General features: G+C 44.2%; 1 protein-coding gene across 1 annotated transcript in view; it reads left to right on the plus strand.

Moving 5' to 3' along the window:
- nnt (nicotinamide nucleotide transhydrogenase) overlaps positions 1 to 16252 on the plus strand; it is a 69130-nt gene that overhangs the window by 41060 nt on the left and 11818 nt on the right. Inside the window, exons 17-20 of the mRNA XM_079524519.1 lie at positions 716 to 895; positions 1929 to 2088; positions 10980 to 11061; positions 16064 to 16182. Of these exons, the coding sequence (XP_079380645.1) occupies positions 716 to 895; positions 1929 to 2088; positions 10980 to 11061; positions 16064 to 16182 (541 nt within the window). The remainder of the gene's footprint in view (positions 1 to 715; positions 896 to 1928; positions 2089 to 10979; positions 11062 to 16063; positions 16183 to 16252) is intronic.

The raw sequence follows: 16252 nt of genomic DNA on the forward strand, positions 1-16252 counted from the left end.
TTTAGGGCCGCTAGCCCCATCCTATGTCCAGATTTGAGGGTTTGTGTGATTGGCCGGAATGAGACGATCTCTCTAGGTCGTCCTCAGACGAGTCCTCCATCGTCGCCTCCAGTCATCCCGGTTCTCCATACATCCAGCCAGCTCATTGGTGCTTTGCACTCCTGCATCTTTCATCCACATACATCATATGTTCGTATGGGACGTCCTCGTGACCGGTGCCCATGTGTTTAGAGTTTAGAGTTTTATTAGGATCCCCATTAGCTGGTGCATAGCAGCAGCTAATCTTCCTGGGGTCCACACAGAACATAAAAACATGACATTCGACATGAATGACATTACAGGACCATGGTTCCCACAGCACCAGTCTGCTGGCTGGGAGCTCTTGGTGCCACTGAGTTTGATTTGTCGGGGGAGGTTGGAGTTCCATACACTGGCCATGCCATTCAGGGCCCTCCATGCAAGTGCCGCGCTACGAGCTTGTAGGTCTGCTATTTTTGAAAAATCGTGAAAATGTGGCGCAAATGTGGGGGGGTCCCTGGAAAAACATATTTTCAGATGGGGGTCGGCGGGCAATTTACATCCTTGACATGAAATAGTTTGAGAACGACTGACACAGAGCATGGGTTTTTCAGAAAACTGTCAGGATTTAGAAGACATTTGTAGAATCTGGTGTGGGGTCTAAATGGGTTAATGTTTCCTCCTGTGTCTCCTTCAGGGAGTGACGCTGACGGCAGCCATCGGAGGGGCCGACATGCCCGTGGTCATCACGGTGCTGAACAGCTACTCGGGCTGGGCGCTGTGCGCCGAGGGCTTCCTGCTGCATAACAACCTGCTCACCATCGTGGGAGCTCTGATCGGATCGTCCGGAGCCATCCTCTCCTACATCATGTGTGTGGTGAGTCTCAACAGCAGAAAAAACAACATGAATCCAACAAACGCTACACAATGATAGTGTTTTATAGTGGTGGAGGGGGGAAAACTACACTTCTGACAACCTGGTCTAAGTTCAAGTTGAGCTCGTCTCTACAAATACTGTATTAAGTGTATTTCACCCAGTGTTTCATTGTGGAGTTCATTCAGCAGCATTCTCTGACTGCAGTTCCTCTCCTATCCACTAGGGGGGACTCTAACTGTACTGTCTTAACCAGTGCAACTCCACCTCAGAGAGAAGCATCATGTCACTGATGCGTTTTTGTGCTCTGTTCTTTTCCTTTTTATTTGGAGTAGTTCCCCCTGTCTAATGTTGTCAGTGTGACACTCTTCCTGATGGATTCCCAAGAAACAGATTTAAAAGGAATTAGCACATAAATCACAACAATGCATCCTCTGTCCCCTGATTGGGAGACGCCGGCTCGTCCCCATCGGGGGTATAATTTGGGATCCCTGGGGATGGCATTAGCCACCCCCTGGAGCAGCGGTTCCCAAAGTGGGGTCCGGGGACCCCTAGGGGTACCCTAGCTCAATTAGAGATAGTTAGGAACCAAATGGGCCCTTATGGGTCCATTTGGTTCCATTTGTACACTCTCAGAGTTAAATTAACAGTGGTTTTACAATATAAATTGGGGTACCAGAGATAGAAATGCCATTAAATCAGGGGTCCGTAGCCTAATGCGTGTGAAAATCACTGCTAGAGCCGTAAAAACCTTCCCTTATCGGGGTCACTGGCACATGTTTTCAAATGGGGGGTCCGTGGCCTAATACATGTTGATTTGGGGGTCCTTGACACGAAAAGGTTTGGGAACCACTGCCATAGAGTTCACATTTTCACCAAAAATGCAGTTATTTCATGCATTATGTTCTATAATAATCGGATTATTAGATTGGGATCTGCTGTCTGCTATTTTCAGATCTCTGTAAAGCGCCTTGTATAACGGCACTATATAAATGCACCATTTACCATTTATTTCTACCATTCTCTCCCCGACCAGGCCATGAACCGCTCCCTGGCCAACGTGATCCTGGGCGGCTTCGGCACGTCGTCCACGGGCACCGGGAAGCCCATGGAGATCGTGGGTAGCGTGACCGAGGTCAACGTGGACCAGACGGTGGAGATGATCAACGACGCCCACAATGTCATCATCGTCCCAGGTATAGCACGCACGCACGCACACATCTTGAGTAACTTGATTTTGTGTGTGTGTGTGAGTGTGTGTGCACTTCTGAGTCAACTGGTATTCCACACACACTGCACCTACATTTTGAACAAAGTCATACCTGCCCAAGGGCACTGGGCAGCTTAATCTACATTCTATGCACGCACACATGCTTGAGCGCACGCGCGGTCACGCGCCAGAGGTCTTGCGCGTCACGTGTACGCCGAGAAGCACTGACTTTGTCACATCTTTTCGGCGTTACTTAAAGTGTGCTCTGTTTATTTAACCTGGGGTTGACCCCTGGTTACATCACCGTCTTGGCTATAGGCTAATTAGCTAGCGCTGGTGCAGAGGCGGCAGTCATACACAAACATGAGGCTCTGCAGACCTGTGTGGTCTGATCAGCCCACAGCCCCACGTTCTACAGTATCTGATATGTGCAAGGTCGAGCCAAAGACTAGAAACAAGGCCTTATTTTGAAGAATATAATATGGGTGGCATTTGGGTCACTTGTTTTTTTTTTCTTCCGTTTTCAAAGTCAATTGTAGCCTTCGCCCGTCAACAAGAATCATACATGTTCATTATGGTTACTGTGTAGTAATGTTTACTGTGTATATGAATAGAAATAACATTATATATATTATAATAACAAAGAAAGAAACTAAACATTTAATAGAATGTTCTGATTTTAAACGTAACTTCTGATCTTAAAGGACATTATTTCAAAGACAAATGAAATGGGGCAGAAGGTACAAAACAGAAGTATCTCCTAAAAATGTTTTTTGTTGGGCTGGGCTCTCTGCGTCATGAGGGACCTAAGAGCTAGTGCTGTACAATTTAAAATAAAACCATCACAAATCTAGATTCTTGCACTGCGCAATTATGTGCTTGTGAAAATGTGTAATGTAATTAATTAAAAACCCCTATTTGTTTAGCTGCTGCACTTTGCCCTTGTCTCCTCACTACTTACAAAGGGGTTAATAAGCGGAACATTGTGCAACCCTGCTCACACAAAGCACAGAGGCCATCACATGCAGTACCATTATATGGTCATATCGTTTTCTTTTAAGATATTTTTTTGGGGGCTGTTTGCCTTTATAGGCCTATCTCACAGCCCCCTTTCCACGCCCACTTCCGGTAGATAGTGGTGTCATTTAACATTAGGCATTTACACTTTTTTTCTCTGGATAATCTAAGTACATTTCCTAATGTTAAAATGTCAAAGACCGATAATAATATGAAGAAAACACAATGGTATAACAACTCAAATAAGTAGAATAAACCTTACCTTTACAAAACGGTAGTTTGTGGCTTGTGAAAATACCTCTTTTAACATGGAAGCCTATGGACCGCAAAAAAAATAACACCACTAGCTCCAAAAGGGGGCGTGGAAAGGGGGCGGGGAAATGCCTTTGAGATAGGCCTATTGATTGACAGTGGTTTGATAGGAAAGGGGGAGAGAGATGGGACACACACACACACACAGCAAAGGTCGTCGGGATCGGTACTCGAATCCGCGACACGCTGACTGGACCACTCGGCCAGCCCAGGCCATGGTCATATAGTTTAACACCAAAAATCATGAATACCGCTATTATTGTGATTACTTACTGTAGTACCATCAAAATAATGAGGATTGGCCTTGAACTTTATCCATAATCGTGCAGCCCTTCTAAAAGCAGATCATGTTGGCTCTTTAGGTGTAAGATGGCATAGTTAGTTATACTTTTATCATCACATGAGCTACACCACAACTCCTTACAGACTCCTTGTTCTCTACACGTGGTTCCCACAAGAGACTCTTTGCGAGAGACGTTGTTGAGGTTTAGAGAGAAAATACATATTTTTATTTGATCAAATGTATGTCAGTGAAAGCGCTTGGAAGTATCCTTACAAATAATATATTCACTTGAGTTGTTTTGATCAAATATGTTTCTTTGTACTATATGGTCTACAAGCTCACATGCATTGTGACCTTGTACAGTACATATGCTCTTTTGGGCACGTGACACAGCCTGGCGCACACCCAATTATACTTTAAATGAAGCATTATACAGTGGGTAGACTAATGCATGTCAAACTGAGGGTCCTGAGAGCCGTAACAATCTTCTCTTATGGGGGTCGCCGGCATATCTTTTCAAATGGGGGTCCGTGGGCTAATTAGTGTCAATTTGGGGGTCCTTGACGTGAAGAAGTTTGGGAACCACAACGACATACAGTACTGAAGCGATACTTGAAAACTGGATAAAGTAAATGTACTTGCATTGTGAAATCCTAGAAGCACTGGGAAGCTCATATTGCTGTTCATATTTTGAACCACTTGCCAGCTGTTCAACGCCACTTCAATAGAAAGCCCCGCATGGCGTTGCATATATTCATAAGACAGATGACAAGTGCAATTCTGTGTTCAAAATATGATAAAACATCACATAAATGGTATTTTCCTAACCCTGCACCCAATATCACATTCCTAACGCATACCAGCCAGCCCGGGTATACATCTGTCCTCATGACGCACTAGCCAGTAGTAGGGTTAGCATCGTTACGAAACCCCCGGCCTTTCAATCACTCCCCTTGTTTCCATTTTGACCATTCTCCCTAATTGGAGCCGTCACAGTCACTTTGCTTGATTGACATCTGTGGAAACAGTTAAGACTTGGCCTGATAAACACAAGCGTTTCCCTGGCCTCGTCTGGCCCCGTCGCGGCTTTGTCTGCGTCCGCTTGTTTTCCTTATAGAGGAGAAACACTTGCTCCAGAGAGAGAGAGAGAAAACGGTTGGAAGCGAAAGAAAGAAATCTCAGGATCGGGACGTGGAAAAGTGAAAACCATTAAGTTGTTGCGCTGGACTGCAGACAGTCAGCCCTGCTGCCCACTGAGTTGTAAACCTTGTCGTCTGATTGGTTGTTGTGACAAGAGACAATGTATGATTGGCTGTTGTGACAAGGCCAGTAAACATAATTGGGCAGCTGTGTGTGTGTTTGTGTGCGTGTGCGTGTGCGTGTGCGCGTGCATGCGTGTTGTCTACATGCTTCTCCTCTGGGACGTATCGTTCTACTGAGTGTTTGCTCTGATGCCGCCTCTCTCAAGGGCATTAGGACGCTTTTTACTGTATTGGTTTAGCCCTCTGTGTCGGGGAGAGGTTATGGAAATAAGTGCAATTGAGGTACATACACACATGCAGACATTACACACATGCATCCACACATACTGTACATACAAATGTATCGGGTTATCGAGAGCACTTTCCTATTTGCCGTTCAGTTTAATCACCATCGACCGGGGTCAACGTTCACTGTGCGCGTGCGTGCGTCCGTGCATGCGTGCGTGCGTGCGTGCGCGTGCACACTGCGGCAACAGTTTCTTTGTTTTAGATTTTTCCATGATATCAACACATTAATAAGAAGATTGTGATAGGTTTGTTGCTGTTAACAACAAGTCATTAAATGAGACTAAATTATGATAATAATAATTTAGTGGAATTGATAGTGGAGGAATTGCCTGTAATCAAGGAGATGGAAACGGTGGTAAGACGATAAAATCCAACATTTGCAATATTCTATTTTAGGTCAATTGAAGCCTATTATTTAATACTACGCTTACCGCCGTTGATCAATGGCAATTGCGCTTTTATAGCGCTTTCGATCGATCAAGCCATAATGCTACTTGCGTCAGCATCGGGTAGCTACCGGTTGTTGTCATGACAATGGATCGCCCATCTTAGATCGTCCTCGCCATAATAATTCTATCTGTCCCAGATGGCCTTTTTGGTCAAAACAACGTTTCTTTGATGGCACAGAGCCGACGATGTGGACCTCTCCAGTGCCCCGGCATAGACCCATCTTGTAAACAAGGCCTGTCCAGGACCTGCTCCACTTACTAGGATATGTTCACTTCCGGTAGTCTGGAAATGTGGCTTTTCAAAATAAGAGCTCAGATGGGAAAAATGCTGGCGTGAATTAGATCCTAATTGTTCAATAAATGTGTGTTAAAAAAAGTGTTAACAAATCTCATAATCCCAAGACCTTATTCACTACAATACATTCTGTCATCCATCCAATTTGGACATGTCCTCTGCTAATTGTGAATCCGCAAAGTCAAGGACATCAGAGTCAGACACCCCCCTCCCCTCCCTTTTGTCAAGCGGCACCCAGCCTCCTCTCAATTATTAACAGCTGGCCACTGGTACCGATCCAACCCGCTTCAAGCAGTGGTTCGAGCCCTCCTCCAAAAACCCAACTCCATCCCTTCCTGATCCTATTATTTTATTTGTATCCGTTCATGTCATTAAAAGACACGACATCTAATTCCCCTGTTCTGCCAACGACACACAGCTTTGTCTTCCCGCTGAAACCAAATGACCAGTCCAAACCTTTTTATTTCATTTTTGTTTTAAGATTTGTTTGGGCTTTTCTGCCTTTGATAGTTGAAGTGAAGATGGACAGGAAAGAGGGTGGGAGAGAAGGGGGGGGGGGGGGGACACACACGCAGCGAAGGTCGTCATGAACGGGACTCGAACATGCGACGCACCATCAGGCCAGAGCCTATACATGTGGCATGCGCCTGGACCACTAGGCCAGTGGTCGCCCCGGCCAGTCCAAACCCGTGAGCCTCATGAACTGCCTTGAGGACATGCGTACAGTGAAGGGTTGGATGGCACAAATTGTCCTACAGTCGAATGAGCACGCACACGTTTAAAATTAACCTACTGCCCCTCCTGACTCCATCACACAGATAAAAAAGGAAAAAAAGAAAACGGTCTTGGCAACCTGTCCAACCAGTTTCTTCTTCTTCTTTTTCACGGCTTTGTACCATCGCCCAAAATCAAGCCGTTCCTCTCTGTCCAAGACCTTGAGGAAGTCATCCAAGCCCCTCATAATATCGTCCCGTTTGGATTACTGCAATTCCCTGTACACTGGGATTAGACAAGTCGTCCCTGTCCAGCCTGCAACTGGTCCAAAACGCAGCAGCCAGGCCCCTGACGGGTACTTGGAAGAGATCATTATTACCCCTATCCGACCTGTCCTCTCCCCACTGGCTGCCAGTATGGTTTACAATACGTTTTTTAGATGATTCTCCTGATGGTTCATGAAGCGGGTTGGTATACCCTCTCATATCGCCAACCTTTTAACCTCCTATCTCCAGTTCCCTCAGGTCGGCTACTAATTGCCCACCGCAGTATCTCTGAGGAATACTGGACAACTCACCCCGGTGCTTGCCCGTTTTTCCTCCCGGAATTTTCCCCAGCGAGGGGGATAACTTTGTAATATGCTATTGGCTGTTTGTATTCTTTTTGGAAAAATATAAAAAGATACTCCTGTGGAAAGGCTATATTATTTTACTTATATTGACCCTATAAACAATTTAGTATTATTTAGTATATGTAAGGTTTTGCCCACTCAAATGGTACCTCGTCAGATAATCCCCACATAGCCTACAACAACTTCTGTGAACAGACTTCACTGTAGTAGCTTTTCATAAATATATTAGTACTTAGGCTGTCTGCTGTCGTGAAAGTTTATAGTTAGAGAAATTCAAAGTCCAGCCGTCTGCTGTCCAGCCTCTCCCACCCCTCACTGGGGACAATTCCGGGAGGAAAACGGAAAAGGGGTGAGTTGTTACCTCTCTGAGAACCCCCTAGGGCTCCTGGACCCCCTGTTGAAGACCCCTACCCTAGACTGGAACAGCGTTTCCCTTAGTTTCAGTGCCTTTGAGCTGTATGCCTCGTTGTTCATGGGCTATAGTTTCTTTATAGTGTCTTTGTGATGTAGCTATCTCCTGGTCCGTACAGTGAGTTGATGTGTTTCTTTATAGTGTCTTTGTGATGTAGCTATCTCCTGGTCCGTACAGTGAGTTGTTATAGTTGTTATAGTTTCTTTATAGTGTCTTTGTGATGTAGCTCCTGGTCCGTACAGTGAGTTGATGTGTGGTGTTAGTGTCTTTGTGATGTAGCTATCTCCTGGTCCGTACAGTGAGTTGATGTGTGATGTTAGTGTCTTTGTGATGTAGCTATCTCCTGGTCCGTACAGTGAGTTGATGTGTGGTGTTAGTGTCTTTGTGATGTAGCTATCTCCTGGTCCGTACAGTGAGTTGGGCTATAGTTTCTTTATAGTGTCTTTGTGATGTAGCTATCTCCTGGTCCGTACAGTGAGTTGGGCTATAGTTTCTTTATAGTGTCTTTGTGATGTAGCTATCTCCTGGTCCGTACAGTGAGTTGGGCTATAGTTTCTTTATAGTGTCTTTGTGATGTAGCTATCTCCTGGTCCGTACAGTGAGTTGATGCTATAGTTTCTTTATAGTGTCTTTGTGATGTAGCTATCTCCTGGTCCGTACAGTGAGTTGATGCTATAGTTTCTTTATAGTGTCTTTGTGATGTAGCTATCTCTTGGTCCGTACAGTGAGTTGATGCTATAGTTTCTTTATAGTGTCTTTGTGATGTAGCTATCTCCTGGTCCGTACAGTGAGTTGATGCTATAGTTTCTTTATAGTGTCTTTGTGATGTAGCTATCTCCTGGTCCGTACAGTGAGTTGATGCTATAGTTTCTTTATAGTGTCTTTGTGATGTAGCTATCTCCTGGTCCGTACAGTGAGTTGATGCTATAGTTTCTTTATAGTGTCTTTGTGATGTAGCTATCTCCTGGTCCGTACAGTGAGTTGATGCTATAGTTTCTTTATAGTGTCTTTGTGATGTAGCTATCTCCTGGTCCGTACAGTGAGTTGATGCTATAGTTTCTTTATAGTGTCTTTGTGATGTAGCTATATCCTGGTCCGCACAGTGAGTTGATGCTATAGTTTCTTTATAGTGTCTTTGTGATGTAGCTATCTCCTGGTCCGTACAGTCTTTATAGTGTCTTTGTGATGTTGCTGATCTCCTGGTCCGTACAGTGAGTTGATGTGTGGTGGGACATCCTGCTATTCTTGAACGTTTTGAATCAATCTTGAATGTGTGACAAACAACTACTGATTTAGGCATTTGTAGAATCGATGAAATAAATCATGAAAAAGTGGCGCAAATCTTTTAATATATATTATTTCAGAGCGAACGTTTTTAACTAAAATCTTTGCTTCTTGGGGGTCCCTGGAACAACACATTTTCAGATGGGGGTTGGCGGGCCAATTACATATATTTTTTGGGGTCCGACCTTGACATGGAATATTGAGCACCACTGATATAGAAACATGGGTTTTTCAGAAAACTGTCAGGATTTAGAAGTACTTTATTTTTTATTTTTTTTACGTCGGGCCTAAATGGGCTAATGGGTGAAAGCAGCAGAGGCACACACAGGAGCACCTCAGACATCACCTTACATAGCCAGTACATCACACACACACACACACACACACACACACACACACACACACACACACACACACACACAGGACCTCACCCCTGATGAAGGATGGGGTGCAGAAAGCAAGAATCCAATCCAACAGGCGTGTATTAGTAGTTATTTCCGAAATGCTCCCTCGGTTTATATTTGGATTATTTTCAAGCTGCCAGGGTGCAACGGTGCAAAGTATGTGTGGCGCGCGGCGCGCACGCATTCCCCGCTTTATTCCCACGTGCATAATGTGTACTCCTGAGTCCCATAAATCCATATCCAAGTTACGGTAGGAATCCGGGGGGATTTAGGGGAGTTGGATTTGGTATTTAAACATGCCACTCTGATCAGGTTGTTTTTCCTCAAAGACCTGCCAATGGTACATAGTCAGACTAACCTGGTTTTAGGCAACAGACACAGACATACCTTTTTAAGTGGTCAACTTGACCAAACTTTCACATTACTTTAATACTACTTTATGTGCGTGCGTGCGTGCGTGCGCGCTGACGGGGGCATTTCCATTTATACGGTTTGATTTCCCATGTTATGTTGCTTGAAGAGATCCTGCCATGAGCACATCTGTCAAATAACATCCACGTATACGTGTAATAAAGACCACTTGAGACAGTTCTTTTGTCATTACTATTCCTATAGCCTCGGAAACCCAGACATTTTTATTTCCAGGGAGAAAATAAAGTCTGGGTCCGAGTCCACTTCAATTCGGCATAGTGTAGCGCAAACATCACTCACTCTCTGCTGATTTCTGATCGTCTGCACCTTTGTTAAATTGACACACGCACACATATACACACACGCACACACACACACACACACACACACACACACACACACACACACACACACACACACACACACACACACACACACACACACACACACACTCCTTTCTCTCTCTGTCGCTCTAATCAATTAGTCTCAGCTGCGCATAGTTTCTCCCGGCGGATCCTGCCGGGAGCTGCCTATGCCATAAAAAGCATAGGTGAGTTCCAGGCTACTATTCCTATTACTATTACCATTTCCACCACGGTGTTCCCTGTTTATTTGGGCATGTCGTAGGGTGGAATTTTCAAAATGTTTGGTAAGTTGTGACCTTGTAGATCTACTGTTTTAATGTATAAAATATGAACTATTTGTCTGAGCTCAAGGGGTTCTTATTTTGTGTTCCATCGTAATCTTGCTACCAGATTAGTTTATTAGTTCAATTCAATTCAATTCAATTCAATTCAATTCAATTCAATTATCCTTTATTGTCTCCGCGGAGAAATTTGTCTTGGGCACCAAGAGACAGCGTTATACATTACATACATACATACATACATACATACATACATACATACATACATACATACATACATACATACATACATACATACATACACACACAGTTCATAGTACAAAAAATACAGTTCATAGTACAAAAAATTATGATCCTACCCACAGTTCTACCAATACCATTATATACATGTAGCATGGCTTGTTATTGTGGTAGTGGTCCATATCCACTCCAACTATGTTCTGTTTTCCTCCTCCTAATTCTACCCCAGGTTATGGACTCTGTGCCGCCAAGGCCCAGTACCCCATTGCTGAGTTGGTGAAGATACTTACGGAAGCTGGCAAGAATGTCAGGTAACTAAACTACCATGACCATTGGTGGTCATTTAATATGGATAGATTTGATCAGAGATTAATAACAATTTACGGCATGAATTAATAGCTTTGTCACCAAACTCATGTGAGATGCATGGAATAGGGCATATTAATGTAATACTGTAAGTGTTAGACGGGCCTAGTTGACACAGTGAAATACACTCCTCTGGACTCCAAAAAGAAATGTGTAAATTATTATTGTTCCCCCATAGTTGTCTCCACCAGGCCGAAGGCATGGGGAGAGAGTATGTTTTGCACTCCGTCCGTGTGTGTGTCCTTCCTTCCGTCCGTCCGTCCGTCCGTCCGTCCGTCCGTCCGTCCTTCCGTCCGTCCGTTATCAGCTAATCTCTGCCACCGTTGGCCCGATCCATGCCAAACTTTGCACACACACTCCCTGGATGCCAACGACGAACCTCTGCCCCAAATATTCCTCAACGGCCTGTTATAGCGCCACCATGAGGCCGATTTAGGCAAAAAACATTTATGTAGATTACTCGTACACATTTTATCCATACATCACACAATTCGTTATACACTATCTCCATAGTCATGTGATCAACACGGAGCGGCACCATTTCCCAACTTCCATCCTGATTGGCTAAGATTGGCTTCCAAAGCTCACACGATTGGTCCGTTTCGAACAAAATGCCACAAATCACAAACACAGTGTGCAATTTCCGTGAAATTATACACGCACATTTCCACTAGGCCGAGGACGACATGCCACAATTCTTTTCCCCAAATCAGCCTCACGGTGGCGCTATAACAGGCCAATTCCTGTTTTAGCTATAACTGCATCGATCTGTATACAACTTATGTATGCGCACTCCCTAGAGGCCATGGAAAAACATTGTCCCTGCATCGCTCCACATCTGCCGGTCATAGCGCCACCATGAGGCCAATTTCTGCAAAACACATTGCTTATGTTAGTCGCACAGATTTCATCCAAATCTCACGCAAATCGGTCCACATGATCTCTGTAGTCATGTGATCAAGACGAGTCTGTTGGATTTCTCCGATTCTACACTGATTGGCTAAGATTGCCTTCCAAAGTTTTCAGGAGTGACCCGTTTCGTTCAAAATGCTGCACATGTCCTGCTCATCCACAATTCTATCCTCAAAGATGCTATGAGTGATCTGGCTCTGCATTTCCTCAACAAAATGAAGAAAATTGTTGCAAAAAACTAAAACAAAAAAACATGTTTATATTATACTCCTAAACATTTTGCCAAACATCTCACACAGTCCTATCCTCCTGGTGGAGACCTGTGCCCAGAAGGGCACTTTTTCTAGTTTAGAAAATGTTACTGTTCGTAGCAAGGTCCCCTCTTTCTTTCTGCACCACATTCCTTCACAGAAAATTACCGATCAACATTTGCACAACCTGACGCGTTGTGTTCTTCTGTTGTCTGCAAATGTCCGCCTGTTATGACATGCACAAAAAATTAGACGTGTGGCGGTTATGGTAGATATTGACAGGAGAATGAATGAATGAACGAATGAATGAATGAATGAATGAATGAATGAATGAAAGGACAACATAAAATGGAGGAGAGGGGGGGGGGGGGGGGGGTGGAGGAGGCAGAGCGGAAGCTTCAGTAATTGTCCTGCCTTGGTTGTTTGATCCTGCTTACTGCAGCTGCTGCTACTTAGAGCATTCGTAGTTGATTAGAGGCAAGTGGGTGGTCAGACGAAAAGAGAGGAACCCCCTTCACCCTCTCTTCCTCTCTCTCTCTCTCTCTCTCTCTCTCTCTCCTTTCTCATTTCTTCTTCCCATCTTCCTTGCACACCATCATGCGTCCTCTCCTTTGCATTCTCCATCTTTATTTTCCTTCCTCTAAGTCGGTGGTTCACAAAATGTGCTGTCCCCCCGCGACCCAAACAAGCTCACGACGCGTTGCGATGTGTCACATTGTGAGCTATTTGCACTACTTATTAAAAGTGTTTTTATTTTTGCGACTACAGGTCGCAGTTAACTTATGGAATCTAGCATTTCCTGTCAGTGTGTGTGTTGGTTGGTTGGTTGGTCACCCCAGGCAAGCCCCCATAGGCCTACAGTATATGGTGCCCAGGTCACCGTGACATGTTTGAAATTCTTTATTTAGGAATACCCCATTGAGATATAGTATCTCGTTTTCGAGAGGGTCCTAACTGTACAATCGATACAATACAAAACGTAAAAAATAGAAAACAAAAACACAAAACACAAAACAAACAAACACAAAAACAGGGTATTACAATATGCAAGCACAATAGCAAAGAGATGGATCATTTGTTCCGTCATATATCACTGTCATTTCCGTCGGACATCACGTGACATCAGCCCACATATGGTGCCCAGGTCATCGTGACCTCACGTGACAGGGATGGATATGTCAATAGTAAATAGGACCTGCTGTCGCAGTTAAGCCCATATATGGAGATCCCAGCAACTCTACATCTGACCTCAAACCCTTAGATCTCCATATATGGATATATGTCAGAAGAACCTAATCTGATATTCCATATGTTGATCCTTCCCCATCCATCCTTCCTCTTCGATGTCCCCGCTACCACCCTTAGATCTATATACTGTATGGAGCTGACCTGTTCTGACATTCCATATGTTGATCTGACCTCATCAAACCCTGTGCACTCAAGACACGCTCCTTATATGGCCAGTACAGAATTCATTCCATGTTGATCTGATTCCCCCATGCCAAAGCGCCAGCGCTCACCCAGCAGTCTGCCGTCAGGCGGATGCATGCACACGACCTCGCCCCTCAGGCAGGTCTTACTGGTATGTTCATGGAATATGTTAGATTTTCTTTCTTTCTATCTTTTGGAATTTTCTTTTGTATTTTGTAGGAAACAAAAAACAAAAAAAATATGAATAAAAAGTGATAATTGCTCATGACCCATAGAAATGTGTCGGCGAACCACAAATGGGTACCGCAAATGGCTTACCACAAGGCGTCTGCTCTCGTCCCTTCCTCCTCAGTGGAATAATAATGGTGATCTGTATCGATACTATCGTCTGTTCTCGTCCCTTCCGCATGCTCCGAAAACCTACAGGGGTTCCATTTGATTTCATTTATACACTCTCAGAGTTTACAGACCTGTTGTAGTCACTCAGGGCTATCTCTTTGTGTTTCTGGTAATACTAATGTTGTATGTCCATGGAAAAAGGGCCTTTAGCTAGCTGCTAGATTAGGTGTGTGTTCTTCTATTACTATTCTTTGAAGACCAAGCAAGTATAGTTTTTTTTTATGATATTCTTTTTGGCTTTATTGTTGGGTTACCGTAGCTTGACAGGAAAGGTGGGGGAAGACAAAGCAAAGGTCGTCGGGCTCGGGGCACGAACCTGCGACGCGCTGTCAGGCTGGATTGCCAGCCTAGGTGCCTGGACCGCTCAGCCGCGGCCCAGGCCAAGTATAGTACAGTTTGAGAAAGAGACATTGTGAGGTCCTCACAAGAAAAACTGTTGTTTTATGGTAAAAAATATATATATATATTTTTTTAGAAAAAATAAATATATATATTTTTTGAGTGGTGTAAACCACTCCTACAACTGGCTTTGTTGAGTGGTGTAAACCACTCCTACAACTGGCTTTGTTAGTTTGTCTGTCTGTCTGTTCGTACCAAAAAATGAGCATGGTTGCTATGGTCACCCAGTTCACACGGGTGTGATTTCATTACGTCAGACCACAGCTGATCAGTCTATATAAGACCTTACACCACTCAGTTCACACGGGTGTGATTTTTTAGAGATGCATTTACATTTAGAAAAAGATTCAGGACAGGTTAGTATAGACAATCACGAGGTTATTTTCTTTTTTTTTTCTTTTTTCTTTTCAGCTATTGCAATAGCAATGCTGTCCTAAAAGTTTGATGCGCTCACAAGTATAGTATTACAAACCTGTGTGTGTGTGTGTGTGTGTGTGTGTGTGTGTGTGTGTGTGTGTGTGTGTGTGTGTGTGTGTGTGTGTGTGTGTGTGTGTGTGTGTGTGTGTGTGTGTGTGTGTGTGTGTGTGCGTGTGCGTGATGATCAAGGCTGCAGTACATCATAGGCAGGGCTGAGTCACCTCGGGCAATGTTAGCCGAGTACCACCGCTCTGATCTTTGCCGTGGCTCTGTGATCGTAAACCTGGTCTAGCGTGCATCCTCCAATCTCTTCACCCCCTTCTCCTCTTCTCTCCTTCAACATATCAGTGTTGTTTTTGGCAGCAAATTTCTATTTTAGTTGTAGTCATTCTCTTGATTAGGTTTCACTTAGTTTTAGTCACATTTTAGTCACCCGGAATGTTTTAGTGTTAGTCTAGTTTCAGTCGACTAAAATGTATTTTGACGGGCCTTGATGCCATCGATCTACAAGCTCACAACGCGTCGCGTTGTGAGCTTAGTGAAAAGCTGGAATTTGCGCGATGGCAGTCTCTCAGTCAAATCTGGTCACAATTGTAAAATGACTTATACTGGATCTCTTGTCACTAGTCCCTTCCTAACATTTTAGTCTAGTTTTTATTTGTTGACAATTGTCAATATATTTAGTATTAGTTTTAGTCATCATAGCTTAGTTTCCTTTTAGTTTACACCCTTCCCCTTCCTCCTTCTCATCCTCTTGTCATTTCCCGTCTTTTCAAGCTGTTTTTATGAGCCCTGTCTCCAGGTCATTAAAGTACGTCCCTCATCCTTTCTGCTCCAGAAGCACTTGCTGACGGCAAGGCTATGAACGGCCTCCCAATTTACTCCCACATTAATGTGTTTTTTGGGGCCGTGGGACCCCCATGAGAAAATGTTTCATGCCAGCTAGGAACCCCATATGAGGTTCACGTTGTAACATTCGTTTTGAATTTGTTTTTTGGAAAATCACAATGCGTACCATGGTAGGTTTTAGTTTCCGTCAGTGAAAAAAGGTAGTCGGACAACATTTTTCGTCCTAGTTTTAGTCGAAATCCACAGTGTTTTCAGCTGATTTGTGTTTGTGTTCCCCCCACGCACGCAGGTTTGGAATCCACCCAGTGGCAGGCCGTATGCCTGGCCAGCTCAACGTCCTGCTGGCGGAGGCTGGTGTTCCCTACGACATCGTCCTGGAGATGGATGAGATCAACGACGACTTCCCTGGTAATGCCTGTCCCTTCACTGTCCTCTGGACCAGGGGTTCCTGCGGACCCCCATTTAAAAATATATGCCA

This window comes from Electrona antarctica, assembly GCF_951216825.1.
Source record: "Electrona antarctica genome assembly, chromosome: 16".
Classification (NCBI taxonomy): Eukaryota; Metazoa; Chordata; class Actinopteri; order Myctophiformes; family Myctophidae; genus Electrona; species Electrona antarctica.